The sequence below is a fragment of the Hyla sarda genome, chromosome 12 (genome assembly GCF_029499605.1).
Source record: "Hyla sarda isolate aHylSar1 chromosome 12, aHylSar1.hap1, whole genome shotgun sequence".
Lineage (NCBI taxonomy): Eukaryota > Metazoa > Chordata > Amphibia > Anura > Hylidae > Hyla > Hyla sarda.
This window is the reverse complement of record NC_079200.1, coordinates 18816410-18829235: the sequence shown is the minus strand read 5'-3', so window position 1 is coordinate 18829235 and position 12826 is coordinate 18816410. Positions and strand designations below refer to the sequence as shown.

At 43.2% G+C, this 12826-nt stretch overlaps 1 protein-coding gene across 3 annotated transcripts in view; it reads left to right on the top strand.

Annotated features, from left to right (window-relative positions):
• B4GALNT2 (beta-1,4-N-acetyl-galactosaminyltransferase 2) overlaps nucleotides 1–12826 on the top strand; it is a 57520-nt gene that overhangs the window by 28533 nt on the left and 16161 nt on the right. For all 3 annotated transcript variants that reach the window (XM_056548394.1, XM_056548393.1, XM_056548395.1), the window contains exons 5-6: nucleotides 4755–4841; nucleotides 6163–6350. In XM_056548394.1, the coding sequence (XP_056404369.1) occupies nucleotides 4755–4841; nucleotides 6163–6350 (275 nt within the window). The remainder of the gene's footprint in view (nucleotides 1–4754; nucleotides 4842–6162; nucleotides 6351–12826) is intronic.

Here is a 12826-nt window from a genome sequence, read left to right as displayed (position 1 = left end):
CTTCTACTTGGGAGAGATATCCTCAGAGTGCACAAAGTCAGAGAAAAGTACAATGGGCCACACAATGCACCATTTGCACAACGCCTTGATCTCGGATGGGTCATCGTTGAAGTATGTCTAGACAGACTCCACAAACCAGAAAAGGTGAATGTCTACAGAACACATCTGTTACAGAATGGTCGTACATCTTGTCTTTGCCCATGTACCAACAGTCAACACATTAAAGAGAGACTTGTTAACCCAACACATCATCGGAGTATCCAGAGGTGCATGGAAGACTTAGCCTCAACTGGAGATACAGATGAACTGGGCTGAAAGGTGTTTGAAAGAACACGAGATAACGACAAGCTAGCACCCTCGGTGGAAGATACTCTCTTCCTTGAGATTATGGACAGAGAAGTCTTCAGAGACAAATCAGGCAGCTGGGTAGCCCCTCTACCCTTCCGGTCACCACACCATCGCCTTCCTGACAACAAAGTACAAGCAGAGAAACGCTTCACCTCGTTACAGCACATGCTACAAAGAAAGCCAAATATGAAGAAACACTTCCAAGCCTTCATGCAGAAGATCTTTGATAACGATCTAGCTGAAAGGGCACCACCACTACAAGAGAACCAAGAACACTGGTACTTACCAATATTTGGGGTGTACCATCCTCAGAAACCAGGACAGATACGCGTATTATTTCACTCTAGTGCGAAGCACAAAGGCATCTCACTAAATGATGTCCTTCTCAGCGGACCTGACCTGAACAACACACTCCTTGGAGTACTCATCAGGTTCAGAAAAGAACTCATAGCAGTGACAGCAGACTTACAACAGATGTTCTATTGTTTTCTTGTTCGTGAAGATCACAGAGACTACTTGAGGTTCCGGTGGTATGCAGACAATGACTTTAACAAAGAAATCACAGAGTACAGGATGAAGGTACATGTGTTTGGAAACAGCCCTTCTCCAGCTGTAGCTATCCACAACCTGAGACAAGCAGCACAGCAAGGTGAAAGACATGGTCAAGAAGCCACACAGTTCGTCATGAAGAACTTCTACGTAGATGATGGACTTGCTTCTTTCTCCAGCAACAAAGAAGCTATCAATGTCCTAAAAAGTACAAGAGAAATGTTGGCAGAATCCAACATAAGACTGAACAAGGTAGCTTCCAACAGCAACAGAGTCATGGAAGCATTTCCAATAGAAGACCGTGCTAAAGACCTCAAAGACTTGGATCTAGGAACAGAATCACCACCCTTGCAAAGAAGTCTTGGGATTAGTTGGGACCTGAAGACTGACAGTTTCACCTTTAGGGTCTCCAGAGAAGAGAAGCCATTCACAAAAAGAGGTGTCCTATCTACAGTCAACAGTCTTTACGACCCCCTGGGGTTCGTAGCACCCATCATCATGCAAGGCAAAGCTCTCTTGAGACAGATCACTACTGAGCAAGAACAAAGTGACTGGGACGTACCACTACCTGAAGAGAAGGAAATGCAGTGGAAGTTGTGGAAAGACTCATTGTTAGAGCTTGAACAACTCAACATCCCTAGACCATACGTATCTGTTTCCTTGTCTGCTACAAAGAGAAGAGAAATATGCATATTCTCTGACGCCTCCACTATGGCTATCGCATCTGTCGCCTACCTTAGGGTAATAGACACTGAGGGACAAAGCCATGTCGGGTTCATCATGGGAAAATCTAAGCTGGCTCCTGGACCCGCTCACACTGTCCCACGTCTAGAACTTTGTGCTGCTGTCTTGGCTGTAGAAATGGCAGACATGATTACTACAGAACTGGACATTGAGATTCATGCAGTGAACTTTTATTCAGACAGCAAGATTGTGTTAGGATATATTCACAACGCTTCAAGAAGATTTTATACATACGTGGCCAACAGAGTGACACGTATCAGAAAGTCTACAAGTCCAGAACAGTGGCATCACATCAGCACGGACAAGAACCCAGCTGATCATGGGACAAGACTGGTGCCAGCCGCTGCACTCATGCAAACTAACTGGTTCGTAGGTCCATCCTTTCTTCGTAAACCAGAAACCAAAGAAACTACTCAGGTAGAGGCCTTTCAGCTCATAGAACCAGATCAAGACAAAGAGGTAAGACCTCAAGTTGCAGTTTGTAGGAATTTAGTTACAAGAGACAGTCTGGGCGCCCATAGATTTGAAAGGTTTTCCAGCTGGAAGTCGCTGACCCGTGCAATCGGAAAACTTACCTGTCTAGCCAGATCCTTCTGCAGAGCTACCAATACTGATCAGCGTAGCAACGACCACCGTGAACAAGCCAAGGTCACGATCATCAGATGCGTCCAACAGGAAGTCTTTAAAGAAGAAATCCAAGGCCTTCTGAAAAAGGAAGAGATTTCTCGACACAATTCGCTCAAGGACTTTTACACCAAGCAATGAAACAAGTTCAAAGTCTTGCGGAAATTTTCTGGAAGAGGTGGAGACAGGAATACCTGGTAATATTCCAGCCACGCAAGAAATGGCAAGATGACAAGCCCAATTTACAAGTTGGAGACGTTGTCCTACTGAAAGACTCTCAGGCCCACAGGAACGAGTGGCCTATTGGACTCATTGTGGGGACTGATCCTAGTAGTGATGCTAGAGTTAGAAAGGTTGAAGTTAGAATTGTTAGACAGGGCATTCCCAAAGTGTATGCAAGGCCAATTTCTGAAGTAGTTTTACTCCTGTCCAAGGGTTAGTGGCATAACAAAAAGTATGCCAGGTGGGGAGTGTGCTGCCATCGCAATGTATTTTACATGCTTGGCACTCAGCAGGGTCTGTCCCTTTAAGACCCTCCATTTTCTTGAAGCCTAGAGGCGGGCCTTCTCTCTAAAGCCTAGGGCTAGCCCCGACACGTCTCATTCATTCCAGCTCCAGCTACCACAGTGATAAGATCCACAGGACTTCTTGAAGCTAATACAGACTGCAAATCTGATAAATACCAAAGCCTGTGAGTAAGGAATTGCTAGTTATCCTGTGTAGAGAGATGCTAGGCATTTGTAGATAGATAATGTGTGTAGTAAGTGAGCACGTTAGACTATCTATGTATTAGCTATGCATAATGTAAGGCACTTGAATAGCCATGCTTATATTTGTCTTTCATATGTTTGTTTTACAGTTTTACCGTGTTCATTATATCTCAGTAAATATTACATCAGTTAAGCAAACCAACGTGTCTTTCCTTGAGATTCGGTATAAACTTGATGTGAAGCTGTGTCAACGAGACAGCGGAGACATTATACTCAGTATTTTATGGACAACACTCACTTGCGCCTTCTTCTCTGCGGAGAGACTCAAGCCACTGGGAGGAACAGTGACCCCCCAACCTACGATGGCCCCGACATACGATAATATCAACATACGATGGCCTCTCAGAGGCAGCATCAACATTTGATGCTTTTGTATGTCTGGGCCATCGCATAAACGGCTATCCGGCAGCGCAGACTGCTTCAGCTGCCGCCGGATAGCCGTTTACAGTGCTCTGTGCCCTTTGCTGATGGTCACTTACCTGTCCTCGGGGCTCCGGCGCGTCTTCTTCGGGATCCGCTGCATCGTCGGCGCTCTCAATCGTCGTCATCACGTCGCTGCGCACGCCGACCTGTCTTCCAATAGGAGCGGCGTGCGTAGAGACGTGATGGCGGCGACGGAGAGCGAGGATACCGGGGAAGCAGAGGCCTTACCGGAGCGTTGGGGACACCCCGGGGACGCGGCGACAGCGATGGACGGCGACATCCCGTGCAGCGGTGACGAGCGGTGACTGTCCGGAGCGGCGGGGACAGGTGAGTACAACTTCCTCGGCTGTCCGGGCATGCTGGGTGTTGTAGTTTTGCAACATCTGGAGGTCCGCAGGTTTAGACCACTGTCCTATACTTTACATTGCACGGATCCCTCAACATGCGATGGTTTCAACAAACGATGGTCCATTTGGAACGGATTACCATCGTATGTTGAGGGACCACTGTATTTTTATTTGGACATGAGGAAGGCACAAGTGAGTGTCAAAATGCTTTGTTTCTAGCATTGAGTTACTTTAATGAATCGTAAGCGGGGTTACTGGTCACCAGGTTAAATGGAAAAACATTTTGTGTTTCCATTCCACATTCAAGGTTAACAGTTCATTGGAGTACCTCAGTATGCTAAGGACAACACGTTTCAGCACTCACTTGCATCTTCCTTGGGTCCATATAAAAATACCTTCCAGTATATGGAGTGTGGCTTGAGTTTCTGGATACACCAGGAGGTGTTTTTATATGGACCGGAAGAAGGCGCAAGTGAGTGCCGAAACGCCTTGTCCCTAAGACATTGAGTTTTTATAAAGCAACACTAACCTTGAATATCTCTGTGGTGACTGAATACAAGAAAACAGCAAAATCTCCACCAAAGACCCCCTTTCTCCTGCCTTTCCGTTTTTTTTGGTCCCCTATTCTACAGTCAGTGGATGGGGACGGCAGTACAGCAGATAGACAAAACTGTATTGAATATACATATGACAATCTTCTAGATATACTAGCCGAGGTTTGTGCATACCTGTGGTGATGTAGATGGGTCAGCAGAAGCCTTGTACGATTACACAAGGGAGTTTTGCTTATTTCCCCTTGATTCTGGTCACCAAATTGTAAACTTGAATGAGGATCTCCAAATGCCTTTTATTGACACAATTTTAGAAAAACAATTTATTAGAAAAACAGTTATTCGCGCTTTCTATAACTTTGACTTTTTTTTGTTCTTGTTTTGTAACATCCTTGTAGTGAAGTTTACGCTAGGTGAACACGTAGCTCAGATACCAGTTTTAATCCGGCAGCCACCGATGCCACGCTTACATGACCCAGGACCAGGTAACATAACACCTGTTATCATTTTAGTAAAATAGGCCAAGTACACAAACCTTTTGTACGTTTTTATGAACCTTGATGGGGGACGGTTTGATATGCTTATACAAATATACTGGGAATGTAGTAAAATACAATGCAGCAGACTTTCCATAGGTTGGGTACAGGGCTGTTTGAAGGAATTAGGGGGCACCAAGCAAAATGGACATGGAAGGTTTCCCCCCCCCCCCCCCCCACTTGATGTTCACGCACGTCATGCTCTAGGGCCGGCGTCAGGATGTAGTAACGCCGGCCCTTGAATTCTGGGAGCGGGACGTGAGCGAACGTCGCTACGAGGCCCCCACATTAGGTGCAGCAGAGTACCCCCCACATTAGGTGCAGCAGAGTACCCCCCACATTAGGTGCAGCAGAGTACCCCCCACATTAGGTGCAGCAGAGTACCCCCCACATTTAGGTGCAGCAGAGTACCCCCCACATTTAGGTGCAGCAGAGTCCCCCCCCACATTTAGGTGCAGCAGAGTACCCCCCACATTAGGTGCAGCAGAGTACCCCCCCCCCACATTAGGTGCAGCAGAGTCCCCCCCCCCCCACACATTAGGTGCAGCAGAGTCCCCCCCCCCCACATTAGGTGCAGCAGCGTCCCCCCTCCCCCCACATTAGGTGCAGCAGAGTCCCCCCCCCCACATTAGGTGCAGCAGAGTACCCCCCACATTAGGTGCAGCAGAGTACCCCCCACATTAGGTGCAGCAGAGTACCCCCCCCCCCCCCACATTAGGTGCAGCAGAGTTCCCACTAGGTGTCTCCCTACTTATCCAAAGCACATTTTCCCCCTATCTCTTGCACAGACTTTGGAGTCCTGCTGGCCTTGCAGAAATCCAAAATCAGAAAATACAGTCTAGTGTGCTGACGGGGGGGGGGTGCAGCCTTATCCAATTATAGCTCATCTCACACTGAACTACTCTGGGCTGTGTGTAGCAGAGTGAGGGAGGAAGTTCTCCCCTGTATGGCTTCAAATGATGTCACACCTGCTGAGGAACGCCCCTTCCCAGTCTGTGAATCTGACTGAGCAGAAAATACAGAGTAATATCAAGGTAGAAAACTAAAAAAAATAGTGGTTTATCATGATGGGGGCAGTGAACTGGGAAGATTATAAAATGTAACAAGATCATGAGAGGTACTCTTTAAAGATAATCCTTCGATAGATCTGTTTTTATGTGTTGGAGATATACAACAAAGCTAGCAGACTTTTCTACGTAGAGTATGTTGAGAAGGAAGTGTCATGCTGAGCGTACATAATATTACATTACCGGGAGGCTCCTCTTTACAGAAAGAAAAATAAGGGACCTAGTCACCATTACCACCAAGACTTTTCTGCGCTATGACAAGCTGCGGACATTGATAAAGAGCATACGAAAATTTTATCCTGACATAAAGGTCATTGTGGCCGATGACAATGATGAGTTTGAAAAGATTGACGACCCCAACGTAGAACAATATATTATGCCATTCGCAAAGGTTTGTATTTACATAGGTAAGCACTTACTGTATATGTGCAATGATATAGGAGTATATACACAGCAGGCACAACCAACTTGTCCTTCTGGGATCATGGACCCCCTATTGTAACATTAGTGAACATTATAACAATAGTGAATGGCTGTATTTGCTACCAGTTACTGGTGGTCCTGTGACTTGGGTGGCACATTGCAGGGGGTGGCAGGAAACATTTTTGTTCTATTTTATATATACCTTCACCCACCGGAGTAGATAACTGGTGTGTTTCCAGCGATGGGTTGGGGGTGGGTAGAAAAAGGAACCGACAAGGACCACATAATAGAGTGACTGAGAGAGACCAGAAAATCTCTAGTTTTCTGTAAAGACTGAGAATCAGCACAGCAGCGCCAATGAGAAAGCTGTAGGGCTGTACAAGTACAGATCTACTAACGTGACATCTTATCTTTTTTCATAGGGAAAGGAGGGAGATGGGGTCTCTTAAAATGCATTACAATCCCGAGAGGGGGTTGTGAGGAGAACTCATCATTATGGACCAGGACTTGTGTCACACTGTCATATAAATGGCGCATACTATAAGTTTCTCCTTTCTATTATCTGGCTGCTCCTGTCTTCTTTTCACTAACTTTTATTTATTTCAGCAATCCAGGAAGTTTAAAGGGGTATTCTGGCTTTATACATCGCAGGGGTCCCGTTGCTGGCGTCCCCCGTGATCTCGATGCAGCCCCTGGCATTCTGTGGTGGGTGCTGCCTCCGAGACCTAGATGTGATGTCACGGCCGCGTCACTAGTGACGTCATGCCACGCCCCCTCCATTCATGACAGCACAGAATGAAGGGGGCTGCACCGAGATCACAAGGGTCCCTAGTGGCAGAACCCCTGCGATCATACATCTTATCCCCTATCCTTTGTATAGGGGATAAGATGTATAAAGCCAGAATACCCCTTTTAACCTTTACACTACCTAATGAAACAGTAGCTTCTGTAGAAAAGTAGGGTAAGGGTTAAATCTCCTGACTTGCATTCAGAGGAAAGAGAGGAGAAAGTTATAGTATTTGCCATTAAAATGACAGCATGCCACCAAAATCCATAAAAAAAAAACACTCAAATGCATAGTTACATAGTTAGTACGGTCGAAAAAAGACATATGTCCATCAAGTTCAACCAGGGAATTAAGGGGTAGGGGTGTGGCGCGATATTGGGGAAGGGATGAGATTTTATATTTCTTCATAAGCATTAATGTTATTTTGTTCCAGGAATGTATCTAATCCTGTTTTAAAGCTGTTAATTGTTCCTGCTGTGACCAGTTCCTGAGGTAGACCGTTCCATAAATTCACAGTCCTCACGGTAAAGAAGGCGTGTCGCCCCTTGAGACTAAACTTTTTCTTCTCCAGACGGAGGGAGTGCCCCCTCGTCCTTTGGGGGGGGGTTTAACCTGGAACAGTTTTTCTCCATATTTTTTGTATGGGCCATTAATATACTTATATACGTTTATCATATCCCCCCTTAAACGTCTCTTCTCAAGACTAAACAATTGTAACTCCTTTAATCGCTCATCATAGCTAAGATGTTCCATGCCCCATATTAGTTTAGTCGCGCGTCTCTGCACCCTTTCCAACTCCGCAGTGTCCCTTTCATGGACAGGTGCCCAAAACTGAACAGCATATTCCAGGTGAGGCCGTACCAATGCTTTATAAAGGGGGAGTATTATTTCCCTGTCCCTTGAGTCCATGCCTCTTTTGATACATGACAATATCCTGCCGGCTTTGGAAGCAGCAGCCTGACATTGCATGCTATTCTGTAGTCTGTGATCTACAAGTACACCCAGATCCTTCTCTACCAGTGTTTCTTACACCCATTTAAAAACGCCAAACAAAAGAGTAAATAAAGTAACAAATTTTATTAAACATATATAATAAATAAAATACATAAATAATGAAGATCAGCAATAGCCAGAAAAATATGTGAGGATCCAATAGGATATGCTCCTAGAAAATTGCCACTATCAGTAAAGCATATATAAGGCAGTGAAATCACTGTCACAGTGCGCATACATAGAAAAGGCAAATACTAACATAGTGTGAGCTAGGAGGAGAGAGACAACGTAAACAGATGATCACAAGGTGTGCTATGGGAGCCTGGGGAACAAGAGGCAACAATGTCCTCACATATATGGACATTTATCAACGGGTTTAGTCAGGTTTTCTTTACTATAATTGTCGCAAAATTGTCGCAACTGCGACTACGCGATTTTTCGTGCAACATTTTGACTGGAAAGCGAGAAAAGCAAGTTTTCCAAAAATTAACTACGTAGTAATAATTTTAAAATGGACTACGGGTAATCAGGTATTAACTGCGACAGTCGCAACTGCACACAAAAAAGTCGCAACAGGGTTAAAAATTGACTAAATTTACTCCAGCTCAAACATGGAGCAGAAAAAGCTACTACCAAAGTAAAAAAGGAAAAATTGCTTACGTGAAAGAAAATTATTAACAGGCTGAAAGCAGTTGATAAATAAGTCCCACATAAGCAATAAAAAAAGTAAGGAAAAAATAACTAAAAAAAAAAGAATACATAAGCAAACATTGATAAATGTCCCTCATAGAGCCTGAAAATGAAAGACAGTTCTACTCAGGCATAAATGTTGTTACCATAAAGTATAGGCCATTCCCACTGAGGGGAAGGAGGAAGAAAAAATATTTTTGGCCAGGCTCCCACAAGACATCCACAATCACCGCGTTATACTCCCATAGAGGATCACCCACAACCCCCTACGCCGTTTCGCTACCCGCTTCGTCACTCCCCGTTGATAAATGTCCATATATGTGAGGACATTGTTGCCTCTTGTTCCCCAGGCTCCCATAGCACACCTTGTGATCATCTGTTTACGTTGTCTCTCTCCTCCTAGCTAACACTATGTTAGTATTTGCCTTTTCTATGTATGCGCACTGTGACAGTGATTTCACTGCCTTATATATGCTTTACTGATAGTGGCAATTTTCTAGGAGCATATCCTATTGGATCCTCACATATTTTTCTGGCTATTGCTGATCTTCATTATTTATGTATTTTATTTATTATAGATGTTTAATCAAATGTGTTACTTTATTTACTCTTTTGTTTGGCGCAATTTTTGATAGGAGACAATACTAAAGTGTTTAGCACCAAACGCAATTCACTTTTCTGATTGAAAAGCAACGTTAGTCATATATCTTTGGTTACCCATTTAAAAACGTTGCAAAAATAGTGTGTGAAGGAGCCCTGTCGTGATTATTTAAAGGGTACCTGTCATCAAAAAAACTTTTGATATATTATAGATTAATGTATGCAGAATAACTTTACAATTGCATGTTATTAAAAAATATGCTTCTTTCTATTTAATTTTCCACTTTGAAGAAATGACCACTAGGGGTCTCCCTACCAGTCCAGGCAGCAAGCATTTCAGACTCATGCTGGAGTCCTAAACACTACGAGCTGCCAGTCTGCTTTGTTCACAAAGGAGAACACTCAGAGCTGCCAGCCTGCTTTGTTCACAGCCTGTTTGGCTGTGAACAAAGCAGGCTGGCAGCTCTGAGTGTTTAGGACTCCAGCATGAGTCAGAAATGCTTGCTGACAGGACTGATCGGGAAAAATACAATAGAAAGAAGCATATTTTTCATTAACATGCTATTGGAAAGTTATTCAACATTCATTAATCTAAAATATATCAAAAGTTTATTTGATGAGAGGTGCCCTTTAAGTCATGATGCCTTTAGTGACCTATGACCTAAGGTCAACAAAAAATATAATGGTAGTACTTTTTGCAATATCACAAACATAACACAGGTATTGTAAAATGTGCAGATTTATTGGTTATAATAAAAATACATGAGCATATAAACACAATGATTATATGTAGATATGGATCATCAATCAGATATGAGCATATATACTGTATAAGTATTCGTAAAGCATTATAAGCTAATGTTAGTTACTTACTTATATCTACATGGCATTTATGATTAAAGGAGTATTCCAGGAATAAAAGAACAGACATTTTTTCTTTCAAAGACAGCGCCCTCCTTGTCTCCACTTTGGGTGTGGTATTACAACTTTGCTCCATTCACTTGAGCTGCAGAACCACATCCAACCTGGAGACAAACAGCAAGAGGTCTTTGTTTTTTGATTCCTGGAATACCCCTCTAAAGAGATGTTCCTAAGCATATCTTAGTTACTAAACCCTGCAAATGTGTAGTTTTACTACTATGTCTCAGTATACCTCAGTTACAATGGTTAGACAATTACTTTGAGAGAAAATGATATAAAGAATGGCCCAATATCTAAAACCTGGGTTTATATTGAATGTAGGTGACTTGTATACACTCTCCAGCCCATTCTAAATAACCGCACAAATCTGGTAGTACATATTTTAGTAAAGATATTTATCTGTAGTACTAAAGTTGAAGGAAATGTCTGGTGGTAAATTTTTAGGTGCAATATAAGATTTATTATCTCTCTTTTAGTAAATTTAGAGGAATACTAATGTTTTCTTGTGGATATATTTTGATGTCAATTAGGCTGGGTTCCCACTACGTTTTCTCCCATACGGGAGCGCATACGGCAGGGGGGAGCTGAAACCTCGCGCTCCCGTATGTCATTCATTTCAATGAGCCGGCCGGAGTGAAACGTTCGGTCGGCTCATTTTTGCGCCAAGTGCACTTTTACAACCGGACCTAAAACCGTGGTTGACCACAGTTTAAGGTCCCGTGAAAAAGCGCATACGGCGCAAAAATGAGCCGACCGAACGTTTCACTCCGGCCGGCTCATCGAAATGAATCACATACGGGAGCGCATACGAAGGCATGCGAGGTTTCGGCTCCTCCCTGCCGCATGCGCTCCCGTATGGGAGAAAACGTAGTGGGAACCCAGCCTTATATGGTGAAAGATAAGATTATGTGTATGCATTAATATGCAAACAATATGCTCCGTTCTCTGCAGAAGAAGGGAGAGTGCTCCGTATTCTAGAATCTACAATCTCAAACTGGCGATTAGAGAAGATCTTTTCACCATAAATACTAATTGATATAATTTCATCCACATTTTAAAATGATCACAATCGAAAAAGAATTAGTATAAGAAATAGTACACTACCAAATATATGTGAGACCTCTAAGTAATGGGAAAGAGGGGAAGAAGGTGTAATCACAGGACCATTGTATAGTCCCCAGGACTGCATAAAGATCAGTACTTTAATATTTGCACAATAAAGGGGTATTCCAGGCAAAACCTTTTTTTTATATATATCAACTGGCTCCGGAAAGTTAAACAGATTTGCAAATTACTTCTATTAAAAAATCTTAATCCTTCCAATAGTTATTAGCTTCTGAAGTTTTCTGTCTAACTGCTCAATGATGATGTCACGTCCGGGACGTGAGTCATCAGAGAGCAGTTAGACAGAAAACAACAACTTAACTTCAGAAGCTAATAACTATTGGAAGGATTAAGATTTTTTAATAGAAGTAATTTACAAGTCTGTTTAACTTTCCGGAGCCAGTTGATATATAAAAAAAAGTTTTGGCCTGGAATACCCCTTTAACCACTGAGGGAGGCCCTAATCTCCTCCCCACAAAGGTATATCACGCCCACACCAATGTACCCTCCCATACCAAATTGCTCTAGGCATAGTAATATACTCCCATTTTCTTTCCCTTTACTTTAACCCCTTAAGGACAGGACGTAAATGTACATCTTGATGCCCTAGCACTTAACCCACCAGGATGCACATTTATGCCCAATACATGACCGGAGCGGTGCTCGCATCATCCACAGATGGTCCCAGCTGCTATCAGCAGCCAGGAAGCCGCCGGTAATGACATACGTCAGCAATCGTGCTGATGTCCGCCATGAACCTCTCAGATGCCGTGATTTATACAGAGAATGGCATCTGCGGCAATGCGCTACTTGGAATAGATGATCGCCCACAGCACTGGCGTGAGGATCCGATCATCCAAGATGGCAGATGTAGGTCCCCTCACCTGCCTCCGTCTTTCCTCCCGGCGTCTTCTTCTCTGTTCTGCCTTTCAGCACACCAGAGAAGTAAATTGCAGATAATACTGATCAACGCTATGCTACCGTGTCAGATAATAAAATAAAATTTTAATACTTTGTACAATTCTGCATGCAGTGATACCAAAATATGTGTATTTGCATTTTTTTATTTGTAAAATGAAAAAAGGGGGGGAGTGATTTCATGTATGTTTAAACATTTTTTATTGTTTATTTTAAAGAGTGAAGCAAAAAAGAGGAAAATCCGGCTCCCAGGACTGGATAAAAATGTGTAGCTTTAATGAATCATATTAAAATCCAATGTAGAAAAAAGAATGAGCTAAAAGCACAAACGAAATGCACCAACGCGTTTCGACTTGTTAACAAGTCTTAATCATGGTCCTTGATTAAGACTTGTTAACAAGTCGAAACGCGTTGGTGCGTTTCGTTTGTGC